This window comes from Protobothrops mucrosquamatus, unplaced genomic scaffold (assembly GCF_001527695.2).
Source record: "Protobothrops mucrosquamatus isolate PMUCROS unplaced genomic scaffold, P.Mucros_1.0 scaffold2173, whole genome shotgun sequence".
NCBI classification, from domain to species: domain Eukaryota; kingdom Metazoa; phylum Chordata; class Lepidosauria; order Squamata; family Viperidae; genus Protobothrops; species Protobothrops mucrosquamatus.
Window position 1 is genome coordinate 161943 of NW_015388267.1, and position 18716 is coordinate 180658.

The following is an 18716-nucleotide window of genomic DNA, read 5'->3' on the forward strand; positions in this document are numbered from 1 at the left end:
AAAAGGTTTTATAAAACCCAGCTGAAGGCCTAGGACTGGGGCGACGGCACGCGTGCCCACAGAGAGGGCTCTGAGTGCCGCCTCTGGCACCCGTGCCATAGGTTCGCCACCACTGATATAACGGAAGGAGGAAGCTTGAGAGTTCGCAAGGTTAATGCTGTATGGAATGAAACTCTGGCTGAATCTGGATGTTCTGCTACGGATACCACGAAGCCTCCTCCCAGAAGGTAACAAGGAAAACAGGTCGTGGAGAGGACACGTAGTGTCCCAGATAATCTTGCGGACCCTGCTATGTCTATGCATTGAAAGTTTTAATTTCATTGGTTAACAAGCCCAGAGCAAGGGCTGCTTAAGCTGTCCATTTAGCAATCGGGAGAAAATGTAAGTAACATGATAGGAGCAAAGGATCACTTCTGCTTTTTTAAAACTGCAGGCATCTTTATGCAAAAGGATCGCTATTTAAAGCTGTTTATGCTCCCGTCTTGCTCACTGCAGGAGCCAGGAGTGTTTTGTCCACGTGTTGCTTTGTAAATCTCTCCTGGGAGATGATGGATCTTCCCAAGACAAAGGGTTCCTGCTGAAAGAACTAATAATATTAATGTTTTAACAAGGTTTGGGTAATTTGTGATTTTGCTTGGCTGTGGCTTAGCCTTGAGCTAAGTATTGTGGGCTTGCAAACCACAATTTGTCATTTACCGAGCAGAGCGTATGCAGCTAGTTGTAGTTTATCTAATCGACCGTGAGTAATCAAATCAAGATTTGAAGTGTTGTAGAGATTCAGCCAATGTTTGACTGGTATTTAACAGGGCAACCCAAATAATTTTTTCCAGTCGTTCAAAAGCCTTGCCAAGGAATGAGAACAAAAGTGACTAAAACCTCCAAAATCAAAAGAATGGCTATATAAGTACCTGTTTTTTCAAACTTTGGTGCATTCATTACTCTGTCTAGAGACTCTAGACCAGGGTTTCTCAACTTGGCCACTTCAAGAGGTGTGAATTTCAACACCCAGAATTCCCCAGCCAGCCAGCCATGCTGGTGGGGAATTCTGGGAGTTGAAGTCCATGCCTCTTAAAGAAGTCAGGATGACTCAGAAGAGTATAATAAAATGTATTATGTGCATGCAATAAACTGCAATAAATTCATTGGAAGCATTAACGTTTAGTACAGTGGTTCTCAACCTTTTTAATGCCGTGACCCCAACCGGTCGTACGTCGAGGACTAAACCGGTCGTAAGTTGAGGACTAAACCGGTCGTAAGTCGAAGACTAAACTGGTCGTAAGTCGAGGACTACCCAACTGGTCGTAAGTCGAGGACTTTCCCTGCCCGGGAGTGCCGCACATGTGTGGTTCCGCCCCCTGTGCCGGCCGAGGCGTAGCTGGCAAGCGGCAGAGACGGAGCAGGCCGACCACCAGCTGGCCCAGCCCAAGGGAGGTAAGACACCCGCCGGAAAAGGGGGAAAAAAATGGCAGACAAAAAAAAAGGCGGACAAAAAAAATGGCGGACAGCCTTGCTTGGCGACCCCCATGAAATGGTCGATCGACCCCAAATGGGGTCCCGACCCACAGGTTGAGAACCACTGGTTTAGTAGATGTAAGATTAGTCATATTTTTAACACACAGTCCTCACTTAAATCTGCTGATGTGATGCTGCTGTTGGGAAGTGGGTTGGAATTTGACTGGGGATACTCTACAGGTAGTCCTTGACTTACAACCACTCCTTTAGTGACCGTTTAAAGTTACGACAGTCCTGGAAAAAGTGACATGACCGTTTTTCACACTTACGACCGTTGCAGCATCCCCATGGTCACGTGATTGAAATTCGGGCACTTGGCAACTGGTTCACATTTATGAACAGTTGCAGTGTCCTGGGATCATGTGATCATTTTTTGTGACCCTGTGACAAGAAAGGCTGGGGAAGTCAGATTCACTTCACAACTGTGTGACTAACTCAACAAGAAGGTGGTAAAATGGGACAAACTTCACTTAATAACTATCATGTTTAGCAACAGAAATTGTGGACTCCGTTGCGATCCTCAGTTGAGGATTACCTGCACCAGGTTTCCCTACCTTCTTGTTGGCTGTCTTGTTCAAGTAATAATCTCGTGATGGTAGAAATAGGCCGGACTGATCCACCTGTCACAGGTAAAAAAAGAATAAGTTCAATCCATAAGTCAGACTGTCCTTCTACTGCCTTGTATTCTTCTATAAAACAGCCAGAAAAAGCATCCCGTTCCTAGGTCCCGATAGCTACATAAGAAAGGGGCATTACAAGTAGTCCTTGTAAACATATAAGGAACGGTTGCTGGAATTGGGTATGTCCAGTTTAATGAAGAGAAGGACAAGGGAGGCAGGTTGTTCCACTGGTTAATTGTTCTAACTGTCAGGAAGTTTCTCCTTAGTTCTAAGTTGCTTCTCTCCTTGATCAGTTTCCATCCGTTGCTTCTCGTCCTGCCTTCAGGCGCTTTGGAGAACAGCTTGACTCCCTCTTCTTTATGGCAGCCCCTGAGATATTGGAACACTGCTATCATGTCCCCCCTCCTCCTTCTCTTCATTAAACTAGACATACCCAATTCCAGCAGCCGTTCCTTATATGCTTTACCCTCCAGTCCCCTAATCATCTTTGTTGCTCTTCTCTGTACTCTTTCTAGAGTCTCAGCATCTTTTTTACATCGTGGTGACCAAAACTGGATGCAGTATTCCAAGTGTGGCCTTACTAAGGCATTGTAAAGTGGTATTAATACTTCACTTATAGTCTAGCACATCTTCAAATCCCCATTCCTAATTGAAATTATAGAGCAGGGGGTGTTCAAACGTGACAACGTTAAGACTTGTGGATTTCAACTCCCAGAATTCCCTAGCCATTCACGCTGGCAGGAGAATTCTGGGATTTGAAGCCCACAACTCTTAACGTTGCCAAGTTTGGACCACCACCCCACCCCCGTTACAAAGGTTAAGAACACTGGTCTACTCACAGTACTGTAAATCTGATGAGATCAAGCGGAAAGGGATGAGAGCCATTCCCTCTGTAAATCATGCAGACTTGCTATTGCAACAGGTGGTAAGACAGGGTTACCTGGATGATGTTGCTATTGGAGCTTTTGGAATCAGGTCCCACGAAAACAGTGAAGAACGGAGAAGCGCGATATGTTGCAGAGACCAATTTGAAGACGTCCATGAAGTTGGTCTGGTTCCAGGAGCCAGTGACATTCCAGCCACCAATCTGAGAAGGAAGCAGGTTTAAATTTTAAAATCACAGAACACTCGTGGCTTTTGTTAAAATCCATTTTAATCCATTGCAGCCAGAAGTAAAGTCATAGGAGAAAAAAAAAAGTCAAGTCAAGTCAAGTGAAGTCATACACTCTAGAAAGAGTACAGAGAAGAGCAACAAAGATGATTAGGGGACTGGGGGCTAAAACATATAAGGAATGGTTGCTGGAATTGGGTATGTCTAGTTTAATGAAGAGAAGGACGAGGGGGGACATGATAGCAGCCTTCCAATATCTCAGGGGCTGCCACAAAGAAGAGGGAGTCAAGCTATTCTCCGCAACGTCCGAAGGCAGAACAAGAAGCAACGGATGGAAACTAATCAAGGAGAGAAGCAACCTAGAACTAAGGAGAAATTTCCTGACAGTAAGAACAATTAACCAGTGGAACAACCTGCCTCCAGAAGCGGTGAATGCTCCAACACTGGAAGTTTTAAAGAAGAGACTGGACAGTCATTTGTCTGAAATGGTATAGGATCTCCTGCCTGAACAGGAGGTTGGACTAGATGACCTCCAAGGTCCCTTCCAACTTTGTTATTCTGTTATTCATGCATGGATGCTTGAAATGTTTTCTGTCCTGTGTACCAGGAATCCACATTTTATTTGATATTTATGTTCTCTTTAGTGTTTGCTCATATTTTCAAACTCTTTCCTGGAATCTTAAAATGTAAGAACCCAGGCAGGGTCTAGGAAATGTTCAGATCCTCAAGACTGCTTAGTCTTATTNTGAATGAAAGCTTTAGTGTAATTTTGTGTTTTCCGTTCTGGATTTAAAATGAAGGGTTTTTTTTTTCTCCCTTTATATATAATATTTGAGTAATTTTTAAAGTTTGCAAAATATCCAAAACTAGAAAAAAGTGTTTTCTCTCTTCAGGGTTAAAAAAAATTGAAATAATATAGGGAATTCTTTTAATATAACTTATGACAGCTTATAAAGATTAATGAATAAACAGAAGCATATACTATTCCCCATAGCAAGAAGAAGCAGAGATTGTTAAAGTGACTCTTGTATCCAAAGAAGGCAATATATTTAATTTTGTTTCTATTTGGCAATAGCTTACGGATTTTGTGCTTACAATGGGAAACAAAATGAAAATTTGATTTTGTTTTTGCTGATTAGATAGATTTGTTGCTATAGAAATGGCTAGTATATTGTTGTTGTTGTTGTTAGTTGCAAAGTCGTGTCCAACCCATCGCAACCCCATGGACAACGTTCCTCCAGGCCTTCCTGTCCTCTGGAGTCCATTTAAGCTCACGCCTACTGCTTCAGTGACTCCATCCAGCCACCTCATTCTCTGTCGTCCCTTTCTTCTGTTGCCCTCCATCTTTCCCAGCATGAGGCTCTTCTCCAGTGAGTCCTTCCTTCTCATTAGGTGGCCAAAGTACTTGAGTTTCAACTTCAGGATCTGGCCTTCTAAAGAGCAGTCAGGGTTGATCTCCTCTAGGACTGACCGGTTTGATGGCCTTGTAGTCCAGGGGACTCGCAGGCGTCTTCTCCAGCACCAGAGTTCAAAGGCCTCCATTCTTTGGCGCTCAGCCTTTCTTATGGTCCAACTAGTATATACTGTTGTGTAAAAGTAAAAAGTTGAGGTTGTCTTCTACTGTGCTAAAGAGTTGGAAGTTGATGCCTTTTTCTTTCTTTTTCCCTCTTCGCGTCATATTTTGTCTCTAACTTATGTAATAGATTATCGGAATCAATCAATCAATTTATTATTACAGCCAAAGGCCAAAACATAATTTTTTTTCTCCCCCCCCCCCAGTTTTCTATTTTTAAAATTTCTCTTCGTATTTTATACTTTGATAAATTAATAATAATGTACTATAACAAAAAAGACAGCTAGTTTTATGTCTGATACTCTTCTATCTCTTGGCATGATCGTAGTCAGATTTTTGCTGAATATTCTCACAAGCCCAGAATTGGGAATACAATCTTGGAATTGTCCTTGAAGGAAAACGAACTCGTGATCATCCTGTCGCCAGACAACCTGCTTTTTCTAAGTTTCAATATGATCAAAATGGTCAGGAAGGCCCAAATCTCCCATAAAAAGTTCCACTAAAAATTCAATTAAGGTTTAAGTTTCAGGATAAGGCACAGGTGCTTTTAGCTTGTTAAATTAATCCCAGGTGCACCCCCAGGGCAAGGCAAAAGGTAGAAATATTGTAGCTAAAAATGTATTGCTGAAAAGAGAAGTACATGTTACTCCTGGACCTACGAGTGGTCATTTAGTGACGGTTCCAAGGTACAACAGATCCCCCCCAAAATACTTACAACCTGGATGCAAAGTTTTGAGACACACACACACACACACACACACACACACACGCTGGTTGGATCTGATTAAGAAGAAACTTTGCCCTCCACAGGCTGTATAGAATTGGTCCAATTCTACCCAGATTGGAGCCAGATCTTCCTTGAATATGTGAATTAATAAAACATCAAGTGACTAGCCATGGGCATAAGTCAGATTCTCCTCAAGAGAATGTGAGCAAAATGCTTTTAATATTCAAAACACTTCATAACTATTCCTAAGCAGGCTCCTTTTATGAGCCGCGGCGTATTGTACTTAGACAATGCATCTACCTACAATTCCTGCTTGCGGAAAAAAAAATCCCTGAGAAGAGGTTGAAATAATATAGGAGTATAATATGGACGTTTGTTTAGCGTCCAGTGTCAAAGTAATTTGCATTCTTCAGCAGTCTACTGTGAGCCACAGGCCACCCTGAATAAAAATCTGTTCACATCAGATTTCCTCTTCATGACTTTCCTTCTTCTTTCTCCTAATCACGAGAGCAGGGGGGTTTAGTAGGAGCTAGAGCAGGGGTGCTCAATCTTGCAACTTTAAGACTTGGGGGCTTCAACGCCCAGAATTCTCCAGCCAACATGCCTGGATGGGGAATTCTGGGAGTTGAAGTCCACAAGTCTTAAAGTCGGCAAAATTTGGCACCCCTGAGCTAGGGAACCTTCCAACATCAAGGAAATCCATCAGCCTACCCAATTCTATACCAGTGATGGCGAACCTTTTAGAGACCGAGTGCCCAAAAACTAGCCCCACCCCCGCTCCACCCCCCTGCTCCGCTCCCGCTCTGTCCCCCATCCCCTGCCCCACCTGCCCACAGGACCACTCACTGCCTCCAGGGCCCGCTGCGGATCGCCCAGGCAGCCCAGCAGCGCTATGGCGGCCACACCCTCTGCCCGCGCCCTGCAGCATCAACTGTGCACGATGGGGTGTGAGGGCAGAGTGTCTACGCTGCCTGGCTGCCATGTCCTTGGCTGTGCTGCTCTGCGTGGGCCATGCTCAGGGTTGACTCTCCTTCAGGGGGGCTGCTGGAGAGGAGTGGGTCACGGAGGGAGGCAAGGCTGGGGCAATGGCACATGTGCCCACAGAGAGGGCTCCGAGTGCTGCCTCTGGCACTCGTGCCGTAGGTTCGCCACCACTGTTCTATACTGTCCTATGTGAGGATATGTCTCCTCACTCTCTGAACGCCTGGACCCAGAGGATGACCAATCCATTAGTATCATAGCTTCTCCACCATCTGGAAATAGGATAGGATAGGATAGGATAGGATAGGATTAAATAGAACAGAATAGCAGAGCTGGAAGGGACCTTGGAGGTCTTCTAGTCCAACCCCCTGCTCAGGCAGGAAACCCTATACCAGGGGTAGGCAACCTCGGCTCTTTTATGACTCATGGACTTCAACTCCCAGAATTCCTGAGTCAGCTATGGGAGTTGAAGTCCATGAGTCATAAAAGAGCTGAGCTTGCCTACCCCTGCCCTATACCATTTCGGACAAATGGCCGTCCAGTCTCTTCTTAAAAACTTCTAGTATTGGAGTATTCACAGCTTCTGGAGGCAGGTTGTTCCACTGATTAATTGTTCTCACTGTCAGGAAATTTCTCCTTAGTTCTAGGTTGCTTCTCTCCTTGGTTAGTTTCCATCCGTTGCTTCTTGTCCTGCCTTCAGGTGCAGGACTAATCTAAGTCTTCAGAAACAGCTATCTTAAAAGGTCAGCCTTAATCCAGGGCAAAGCTGGGGATTGCCCAACCTCACCAATGTTAAAGTGACTGTTGGACACAAATAGTTGCAGCCTGAGGCAACCCAGCGTGTAAACCACTGGGGCAGAGCTCTCCAGGGTGCTGAAAGTATATATTCCTCTTGAGAATAAGACCATGTTTGTGCTTTTTCAATTCTCCGGTTGAATTGACCTGAGCCACTTGATGTGATGACTGAATTAATGTATTTCTGGATCCACGCAGAATACTGAACCTTAAATTAACCAAATGGCCTGGCTTCCTGCAGCATAATAAAGCAGAAGAAAAAAAAAAGAAGAAGTTAAGACTAAGCCAGCTGAGCTACCATTAGGAGAATGGAGTTGCCAGGTCCTTGTTGACCTAAATTAAGCATGCTGGGTGAACACAGGCAATAAGGAGCAAGAACTGATTGGCCCTCACTTTCTGCATCAAACCCTTCCAACCTTCCCAACAACACCTGCTGTGCCCCATTGACTCCGGAACTCACCTTCTCGATCAGATCAATCAGCGGCTGAGACCCCAGTTCCTCAATCTTCTGTTCTCTGAGGCAGGATAAGTAATAGCGCTGTGTCTTCCTTTCAGCCTCACTGCTGGAGTTAAAAGTGGCATTTTCTGGAGAGAGGAGCACATGGGGAGGGGTCAAGGAAGGGTTGGACAGCTGGACAAATTGAGTCAGAGACAGGGATGCGGCCGTCTCAAGGAATATGGCTAAAGATTGCATTTCCAATTAGTCCTCGATTTACAGCCACAACTGAGCCCCAAATTTCCATTGATAAGTGAGACAGTTGCTAAGTGGGCTTTGCCCCATTATGCGACCTTTCCTGCCCACAATTGTTAAGTGAATCCATGCAGTTGTGAAGTTAGCAACATGGTTGTAAAGTGAATTTGGCTTCCCCATTGACTTTGCTTGTCAGAAGGTTGCAAAAGGTGATCACATGACTCTGGGGCTCTGCAGCTGTCATAAATACAAGTTGCCAGACCACGGGGATGCTGCAATGGTCATAAGTGTGAAAAACAATCATAAGTCACTTTTTTCAGTGCTGTTGTAACTCTGAAGGGTCACTAAATGAATGGTTGGAGTCCTTGACTTTCCAAGACTTATTTAGTGACCATTCAAAGTTACAACAGCCCTGGAAAAAATAACTTACGACCGGTTCTCATACTTATGACTACTGCACCACCCCTCACGCTCATGTGAACAAACTTTGGGCAGTTAGCAACCGGTATGTATTTATGAAGTTTAGTCACGTGATCACCATTTGTGACCTTCCCCACCGGCTTCCAACAAGCAAAGTCAATGGAGAAAGTTGGATTCACTTAACAACTTCAGCCTTTAATTAAGCACTTATGGCCAAAAAGGCCACAAAATCAGGCACAACTCACTTAATGACCGCCTTGCTTAGCAATGGAAATTCTGGTCCCAACTATGGTCGTTAAGTTGAAGACCACCTATAATTGGAAGCAGATTAACAGCCCATCAAGGCAACTCATCAACTTTCCTGACCATGAAAAGCCCTCAATATGTAAGATCCAATGCCCATTGTTAAGATATTTAAACTAATAGTTGGAGCAGTGGGATTGTGCAGTGAGCCAGAACACTGTGTGTTGATTAGTTGATTGGTTGGAGTGTGCTGGCTCCTTCGTGAGGCAATCTGCGCTGTGATTGGTTGCTGTGGGGGTGGAGGAGGTGTTTCCTTTTTTCCCCGCCTTTTTTTTCTGTGTGCCCTGTGTGCTCTGTGATTTACCTCATGATGCTCCTGTTTGCCTGACTATCTTATTGGCTGTAAATATAGATGTAAAATATATTTATTTATATAAAACTCCAATTTCCTGTTGGGATCTCTGACTTCATTTGGACACCTGCTGTGCAATTCCCTGACTATGAAAAGCCCTCAGAATATAAGATCCAATGCTCATTGTTAAGATATTTAAATTTAGTAACTGGAGCAGTGAAGGGTTGTGCAGCGAGCCAGAATCCACAGTTATAGCTGATTGGTTGAAGAGTGCTGGCTTCTGCATGAGGCCATCTGTAATTGGTTGCTGGGGGTGCGAAAGGGGAGTTTCCCTTTTTTCCCGCCTTTTTTCTTCTGTGTGCCGTGTTTGCTCTGTGATTTACCTCACGATGCTCCTGTTTGCCTGACTATCTTGTTGGCTGTAAATACAGATGTAAAATATATTTATTTATGTCAAACTACAAGTTTATGTCGGCGTCTCTGACTTCACTTGGATGCCGGCTGCGCAATTCCCTGACCGTGAAAAGCCCTCTATCTTATAAGATCCAATGCCCATATTTTCCTCAGTCTAAATTTAGCCTTGCACTTCTCATCCTCCGAGGAGAAAACAGTTGTGCTGGCCTTCTCCATGTACTTTCCTGCCTTCAACTCAAGACCCTTCTTTTCTTCCCAATGCTCCAGCTCTGAGGTGTCAAATGTTGGCCGTTATCTTCAGTTTCTTTAGCCACACGGATTCAGAACCTGCTTCTTTTGCTCAAGCTAAGAATCAGGGAGGGAGAAACCTCCTCCGATGGCTGTCTGTGGGCAGCCACATCTTACCCAACAGGTGCTTCATGATGGCCTGGTTTTGGTCCCAAATACTGTTGAAGGTACTCCACTTGGAGCGCCCATCTGGGAGTGGGTTCCGCTTGATCCATCCCCCACAGGCATACTGGTAAAAATCGTCACAGGGCTTGACGTCCGGATCCAAAGCTTCCAAGATCTTACCAGCTACAATGACGCAGGCTTCGGTAAGGCATGTTGTATGTAAGGGATCTAGAAGAAACACACGGAGATGATATCTATGGAGATTTTTTAGTCATCCAAGTCATAGTTAATCCAAAGGTGCTTTTTCACGAGGCAACTGGACTTTCAACTTGAAGAAGCTTCTTGGATGAGCTGAAGAAGCTTCTTGAGCTGAAGAAGCTTCTTGGATGAGAAGCGAAATGTCTTCAAAGAAAAATAAGGAAGTCCAGTTGCCTCATGAAAATGCCCTTTGGGATAACATGGAGATTATGGTTCACCAAAGCAAGAGTAACTGGCTGGATTTGGAAACTACGCTAAAGCAAAGTTGATGAAACCGCATGATTACTGTATTTGGAAATACAAGTAGTCGTCGACTTATGACCACAATTGAGCCCAAAATTTCTGTTGTTAAGTGAGATATTTGTTAAATGAGTTTTTGCCCCATTTTACGACCTTTCTTGCCACACTTGTTGTGAATTAAAGCAGTTGATAAGTTACTAACCCGGTTGTTAAGTGAATCTGGCTTCCCTCATTGACTTTGCTTGGTCAGAAGGTCGCAAAAGGGGATCACGTGACCCTGGGACACTGCAACCGTCATAAATATGAATCAGTTGTCAAGCATCCGAATTTTGATCACATGATCATGGGGATGCTGCAAAGGTCGTAACTGTGAAAAATGGTCATAAGTCAGGTTTTTTCAGCGCTGTTGTAACTTTGAACGGTCACTAAATGAACTGTTGTAAGTGGAGGACTTCCTGTAGAGTCTGAAAACCAAAGAGAGGGAGCCATTTGTGGCCTTATACCATTTTAAACAAAGTCTGTCAATATATTTGCAGCATTAAATAAGTAAAAATGCCCAAGGGGAGACCAAACTTTTGTTAACCAAGAAGCCTCTGTTTTGAGAACTCCTAACTGACCATGATCAAACATCAGTGTCTTAAGAGACAGACAGAATTTCAAGATGAACAAAGAAGCCTGATGCAAAAGCCAACAACTGAAATTGATGCCACCTTAAGAGACGCCATAAAAGACTTGACTCTAAGGGTTTTTTTGTCTAATGTGTACGTATGTTAACCCATAGTGTGTAGCCACAGTATTATTGTTTATCCCCTTTATTATTTTTTATTTCCCCATTATATGGGCTGTACACTTTAGGCTAATTATTATTATTATATTCTGTTGTTTTCCAGGTACGCTGAGTTCTTCTCTACCAGAGGCAAATTTCTTGTGTGTCTAACCACACTTGGCCAAATAAATAAACCGAGTTACTTGTTTATATGTATATAAACAAGTAAATTACAGACACAATTTAAAATGTCCACAAACTGACAAACAGCGGATAAACTTAGCACTAAAGAAACGCAAAGACTGCTTATTTGCCCAGTGATATTGTGCTGCACAGAATCAGCTAGCTTCTTTATTCATTAATTACTAGGAACTGTCTTTCAGCTTCTTGGAGGAGAAACAAACCATCCTTTGTTAGCATATGCTTCAAAAATCCAGCAATCGCTCTGGCTTTCGGTAGAGATATGAAACCCTTTACAATATAAACGCTTCAGGGATTTTCACAAGCAGAAAGACAGACACAGATGGTGGGGGCAGGCTGCTTTGTTGTATAAAAAAGGAAGGCCAGAGAATAGTAATAGCACTTAGACTTATACAGGTAGTCCTTGACTTACGGCCACAACTGAGCTCAAAATTTCTACCGCTAACCAAGACATCTGTCAAGCAAATTTTGCCCCAATTTACAACCCTTCTCGCTGTACTTGTTAAGTGAATTATTGCAGTTGTTAGGTTAGTAACATGGTTGTTAAGTGAATCTGGCTTCCCCCATTGGCTTTGCTTGTCAGAAAGTCGCAAAAGGGGATCACATGACCCCGGGACACTGTAACCGTCATAAATATGAGTCAGTTGCCAAGCGTCTGAATTTTGCTCATGTGACTATGGGGATGTTCCAAGTGTGAAAAACGGTCCTAAGTCATTTTTTTTTCCAGTGCTGTTGTAACTAAGCGAACTGTTATAAATTGAGGACTACCTGTAGGCCACTCCATAGTGTTTTTACAGCACTCTTTGAGTGGTTTATAAATATCAGCATATTGCTCCCAACCAACTGGGTCTTCATTTTACCGACCTCAGAAGGATGGAAAGCTGAGTCAACCTTGAGCTGGTCAGGATCGAACTCCAGGCTGGGGCCAGAGTCAGCCTGCAATGCTCCATTCTAACCACTGCGCCACAACTGTTAGTAATAAAAGAGTCTGTCCCTGAAAACTGGGCTACTGGGGCTAAGCAAAAAAATTGAACCATGGTTAGCTTTCAAGATACCTTTAGGTCAGGGATAGGCAACCTGGGCTCTTTTATGATTCGTGGACTTCAACTCCCAGAATTCCTGAGCCAGCCACGCTGAAGGGAAAGGGAGAGGTTTCCAAGCTGAGCCATGCTGGCTCAGGAATTCTGGGAGTTGAAGTCCACGAGTCATAAAGCGGCCTAGGCCTAGGCCAGAGGTAGGCAACCTTGGCTCTTTTATGACTTGTGGACTTCAACTCCCAGAATTCCTGAGCCAGCCACGCTGAGGGGAAAGGGAGAGGTTTCCAAGCTGACTGGGAGTTGAAGTCCACAAGTCATAAAAGAGCCAAGGTTGCCTACCCCTGCTTTAGGTAGTTGATGAAATCAGAACATTTTCAAAGGAAACCTTCAAACGTATCCTATTCCGTGCCTCTTTATTACCATCTTTGCAAACACATAGACGCCTTGGGAATATCTCTAAAACGTTCAAAACTTAGCACAGGTCCCACAAAATAGGAGAAAGCCCCACGCCCCCTTTATAAAAAGATGAGAGAAGGACAATTGAATAGTTTGTAATGTTTTGTACTCAAATATATAAATACTTATATTGATATATTTGTAATTGTTTTGATATTCCTGTGTTTTATTGTATAGCAAGCCATTCAGAGTCACCTCGACCTGCAAGATGGGCAGCCTAGAAATTTAATAAGTAAATAAATCTGAATTTAAAGCACTTATTACCACTAACAGGAGCACAAGAAGGGGGTATTATTATGCAGGTCCTTGGATGACAGGCGTAATGGGGATCACATGATCCCAGGACAAGGCAAGCGTCATAAACAAGAGCCAGTTGCCAAGTGCCTGAATTTGGATCACATGACCTTGGGGGGGCTTCTATGGTCATAAGTATGGAAAACAGTCGTAAGTCACTTTTAGTAAGGTGACCAACTTTTTTACAATGAGGAGGAGGACACAAATAAATTGAAGAACAAAAAGTGAGTCTAATGTGTGTGTGTGTGCCGTGTCGTGTTTCGGTAAGAAGTAAACAAAGCCACTTGCGTGCGGCGCACTCTTGCGCGCGACGCACTCTCTCAAAACAATTCTCCTGTGCAGAGCACATGCGTCTCATAATCGCGTCTCGCCGCACTGTACCGAGCCTTGACGAATCGTCATGTCAAATACAAATACGTCACATCACACGCAACGGATCGGATCGGTATCGATCGAATACGGAGATTTACAGATTAGTCTTCAAATATCGAAAAGGAGGACATGTAGGAGGACACTTTTCGAGAGAGGACAGAACTTACAAAAGAAGGACTGTCCTCCCTAAAGGAGGATGATTGGTCACCTTACTTTTAGTGCTGTTGTCTACGGTCACTAAACATGGTTTTAAGGGGGGAGTCCTCGGTGCTCTCTGAGCTTGCTTGTTTTCTTGCAGACGTTTCATTACCTTAACTACGTAATATCAGCAGTGGGAGGGTTACCTGCATAACCATAAGCCACAGCTCAGATGGAAAGGAAGAGGGGTGCTGTGAAGGCACAACAGAAGCTTCTTGAAAGAAACAACATGTGAACGAACAACTTCTGAAGCCACATTTTGTCTCCTAAACAGCCCCCCTCTCCTGCTCCTGGTGAGGGAGGGTGAATATGTTAGAGCGAAAGGGATGTTTTTGTGTGTGTGTGTGTGTGTGTATACACACGTGTGAAAGAGCTTAAGCAGAACTTGGCTAGGTTGTGCTCAATACAGCCAGGGGCCTAACAAAGAATTCTTTGTGTGCCGTCTTGTCATTAAGTGTGGATTACCCATCTTTGATGGCTGGGAGGCTATTGTCTCACTTGAAAACGGTTGTGAGTGTGTCCCTCACACTGGTTCCCAGCCAGCTCGAAAAGGTCTCTTGAAAGCCGTTTCCTGAGCCCTGAAGCACAGCAGGTGGGGGAGAGCGAGTTACGGAGGGCCTCAACGGAAGCCCCAAGGAGACAGGCAGATATTCTGTTTGCAGCATTTTGCTTTTCCCTGCCTACGGCTCTGAGACGCTCTTTTGCTACATTGCAAATGGAGGCTTCACATTACGCCATCAGCAACAGCAGCCCTGGCCAAGATCTGATAGAAAAGGAGCATACAGGTAGTCCTCGACTTATAACACTTCATTTAGTGACCGTTTGAAGTTATAAAAGCATTGGAAAAAGTCACTTGCGGCTGTTGTTCACACGGCCGTCGCAGCATCCCCACGGTCACGCGATCAAAATTCAGACACTTGGCAACTGGTTCATATGTATGACGGCTGCACCGTCCTGGGGGGGTAACGTGATCCTCTTTTGCGACCTTCAGACAAGCAAAGTCAAAGGAGAAGTTGGACTCGCTTAACAACTACGTTGCTAACTTAACAGCTGTAGTGATTCACTTAACGACGGTGGCAAGAAAGGTTGTAAAACGGGACAAAACTCGGCTGACCCACAGAAATTTGATAATTGTGGCCCTCAGTCAAGGACTAGCTGCACTTCTCTGTAATCAACAGGTCATTTCACCGACGCACAGATCGGGTCAGCTGAACGGAATCTACCAATGGGAGACGCTTCCAAGTCTTTTTCGTTCCGCACCTTCCCTGCTCTGGTACTTTCCTTCTAAGCAGGATCAGAATATTTGGGTGCCCTGGATGCTCCGGTCTGAAGGAGATACAGGTAGTCCTCCACTTATGACCACAACTGAGCCCAAAATTTCCATTGCTAAGCGAGACAGCGGTGAAGTGATTTTTGCCCCACTTTACGACTTTTCTTGCCGCAGTTGTTCAGTGAATTCATGCGATTGTTAAATCAGCAACACGGTTCTTACGTGAATCTGGCTGCCCCATTGACTTTGCTTGTCCGACGGTCGCAAAGGGGGATCACGCGGCCCCAGGGCTCTGTAACTGTCATAAATAGGAGTTGCCAAGCATCTGAATATTTGATCATGTGGTCATGGGGACGCTGCAAAGTGTGAACAGTGGTCATAAGCAACCGAGAACTAAGGAGAAACTTCCTGACAGTTAGAAGAATTAACCAGTGGAACAACCTGCCTTCAGAAGCGGTGAATGCGCCAACACTGGAAGTTTTTAAGAAGAGACTGGACAGCCATTTGTCCGAAATAGTATAGGGCAGACATGTCAAACACAAGGGCCGGGGGCCGGATGCGGCCCGCAAAGTGGTTTCATGTGGCCCCCGAAGCCATCCTGGAAACAGTGAGGGAACGGCCCCCTCTGCCTTGGCCCTGGCCCAGGCCGGCCGGGAGCCAATGTACAATTTTGTGGTGGCCATCTATGCTGAAACACATTCAGTCTTAGCTCCATAAGCCCCCCCCCCCGCATGGCCTGAGAGGAACAGTGAGGCTCCACCAGTGGACCATGCTTTGGCACTTGCCCTGTTCCCACCCTCTTCTGCCAGAGACCCTCAGATCTATCCCACTCCTGCCCAGGCCCCCACAGCCCCCCTTGACACGAACGATGTAGAGATGGCCACACCCACTCCATCCACGCCCACCCAGTAGGCCACACCCACCCGGCCCCGAAGGGCAACCGCAATGCTGATGCAGCCCTCAATGAAATTGAGTTTGACACCACTGGTATAGGGTTTCCTGCCTGAGGAGAGGGTTGGACTAGATGACCTCCAAGGTCCCTTCCAACTTTACTATTATTATTATTATTATGGATCATCGCACAGTCAGCCAGATGTTCAGACTGGATTTGGCATTTTGTCTACCTATCGAGTCCTTACCCAGGACCTGGGATAGGCAGATGTGGATGTTTGATGGTATTACAGATCTCGTCGCAGGATGGAAGCAGTTCCTAGTAAGGCCGCCTTTTGCAGTTGACTAATGGCGAATTTGTCAATGCCGATGATGGTGTTCAAGTGGTGCTCCAGTTGTTTTGGGATTGCACCCAAGGCACCTGTTACTATTGGTACTACCTTTGCTTGCTTTTGCCACAGTCTTTCTATTTCTTTTTGCCACAGTCTTTCTATTTCTTTATTATTATTATTATTATTATTATTATTATTATTATTATTATTATTATTATTATTATTATTATTATTATTATTACTATAAGGCGCTTTTTTCAGTGCAGGTAACTAAACGCATGGTTGTTAAGTCCAGGGCTGCCTGCAGAAGGGAGAATAAGGTCCATGGGAAGGTGGCCAACCCTGCCGCTGGCCTTGACGTACCTTTACTATACTGGATGGCCATGGCTATGATTGTACTCAGAAGCAGAACAGCCACAAAGAGGGAAATCACCCAGAAGACCAACTTCAGCTGGATTTGGGAGCCAAGGCGACTCAGGAAGAGGCCATCCCCTTTTCGGAAGCCCACCTGGAAAGCCGAAGAAGCAAGCGACAAGAAGCAAAGAGGAAACAGAAAAGAAACGGGAGATGGGATACATTAAAGTACCAGTCTACTAACAGGCTTCAGGGTTTCTCAACCTTAGCAGCTTTAAGACGAATGGACTTCAACTCCCAGAATTCCCCACCCCTCTTAAAGTTGCCCAGGTTGAGAAACACTGACATACTTCATTCCCCACGCTAAGCTATGGTTTGTTTGTTTTTCCATCACTGTTGGACTGAAATGTTCTGGATTTAAATTTAAATTTAAAGCTGTGTTCTCCCAATATATTCAGTCCAAACACATAACTGGTAATCGGAGGTCTGAATAACAGGCTAAACCATGGGTAGGCAACCTTGGCTCTTTTATGACTCGTGGACTTCAACTCCCAGAATTCCTGAGTCAGCATGGCTCAGCTTGGAAACCTCTCTTTTCCCTTAGCATGGCTGGCTCAGGAATTCTGGGAGTTGAAGTCCACGAGTCATAAAAGAGCCAAGGTTGCCTACCCCTGGGCTAAACCAAGCATGAAACAAGCTTTATTAGGGCTTCTTAAGACCTAGAAACCCAATCAGAGATTAACATGGTACAGGTAGTCCTCAACTTATACAACCATTTGCTTAGTGACTGTTTGAAGTTACAATAGCAATGAAAAAAACGGACTTATGACCATTGTCAAACTTACACCCACGGCAGCATACCCGTGGTCACATGATCAAAATTCAAGTGTTTGGCAACTGGCATGTATTTATGACTGTTGTACTGTCCCGGGGTCATGTGATCACCACGGGTGACCTTTCCAACCGGCTTTGGGCAAGCAAAAAATCAACAGGGAAGCTGTATTCGCTTAATGAATGCGCCATTCACTTAACAACTGCAGTGATTCGCTTAACAACGGTGGCACACAAGATTGTAAAATGGGGCAAAGCTCATTTAAGAATTGCTTTCCTGAGCAGCAGAAATTTTGGGCTCAGTTACGGTTGCACGTTGAGGACTACCTGCACACTTGCTGCCACCTATGTTTTTGCCAAATGCAGCTTTAAGCTTCGTAAAAGCAGTACAGGTAGTCCTTGACGTATGACCACAACTGAGCCCAGAATTTACAGTGCTAAGTGAAAAATGTATTAAGTGAGTTTTGCTCCATTTTACGACCTTTCTTGCCACAGTTGTTAAGTGACTCGCTGTAGTTGTTAAGATAGTCACACGGTTGTTAAGCGGATCTGGCTTTTCCCCACTGACTTTGCTTATCAGAAGTATGCAAAGGGGGATCACGTGACCCCCAGGGTCATAAATATGAACCAATTGTCAAGCATCCAAATGTAAATCATAGGGCCATGGGGATGCTGCAACGGTCGTAAGTGTGAAAAATGGTCATAAGTCACTTTTTTCCGTGCCCTTATAGCTTCAAACAGTCACTGTTGTAAGTCGAGGACTATCTAGATCAGGGGTGTCAAACTCAATTTCACTGAGGGCCGCATCAGCATTGCGGTTGCCCCGGGGGGGCCGGGTGAGTGTAGCCAGAGTGGGTGCAGCCTACTGGGTGGGCGTGGATGGAGTGGGTGTGGCCTACTGGGTGGGCGTGGCCAGTTCTACATCATTCGCGTCAAGGGTGCCTATGGGGGGCCTGGGCAGGAGTGGGACAGATCTGAGGGTCTCTGGCAGAAGGGGGTGAAACCGGGGCAAGCGCCAAGGCATGGTCCACCGGGGCAAGTGCCAAGATGGCCACCACAAAATTGTACATTGGCTCCCGGCTGGCCTGGGCCAGGGGCCAAGGCAGCGGGGGCCGTTCCCACACTGTTCCCAGGATGGCTTCGTGGGCCACATGAAACCACTTCGCGGGCCGCATCCAGCCCCCGGGCCTTGTGTTTGACATGTCTGCTCTAGATTGCCTTTTTTAAGCTCAAGTGATTTGTCCTGTTGCCTTTAAACCGCTTAGCACAGTGTTTCTCAACCTTGACAATTTTAAGGCATGTGGACTTCAACTCCCAGAATTCCACAGCCAGCATTGCTGGCTGTGGAATTCTGGGAGTTGAAGTCCACATGCCTTAAAATTGT

At 45.0% G+C, this 18716-nt stretch overlaps 1 protein-coding gene across 1 annotated transcript in view; it reads right to left on the minus strand.

Moving 5' to 3' along the window:
• The window catches only part of ECE2 (endothelin converting enzyme 2), a 92265-nt gene that overhangs the window by 54119 nt on the left and 19430 nt on the right, over nt 1-18716 (minus strand). The window contains exons 3-7 of the mRNA XM_015824264.1: nt 16511-16655; nt 9845-10060; nt 7780-7904; nt 3073-3219; nt 2067-2132 (exon numbers count right to left, since the gene is read on the minus strand). Of these exons, the coding sequence (XP_015679750.1) occupies nt 2067-2132; nt 3073-3219; nt 7780-7904; nt 9845-10060; nt 16511-16655 (699 nt within the window). The remainder of the gene's footprint in view (nt 1-2066; nt 2133-3072; nt 3220-7779; nt 7905-9844; nt 10061-16510; nt 16656-18716) is intronic.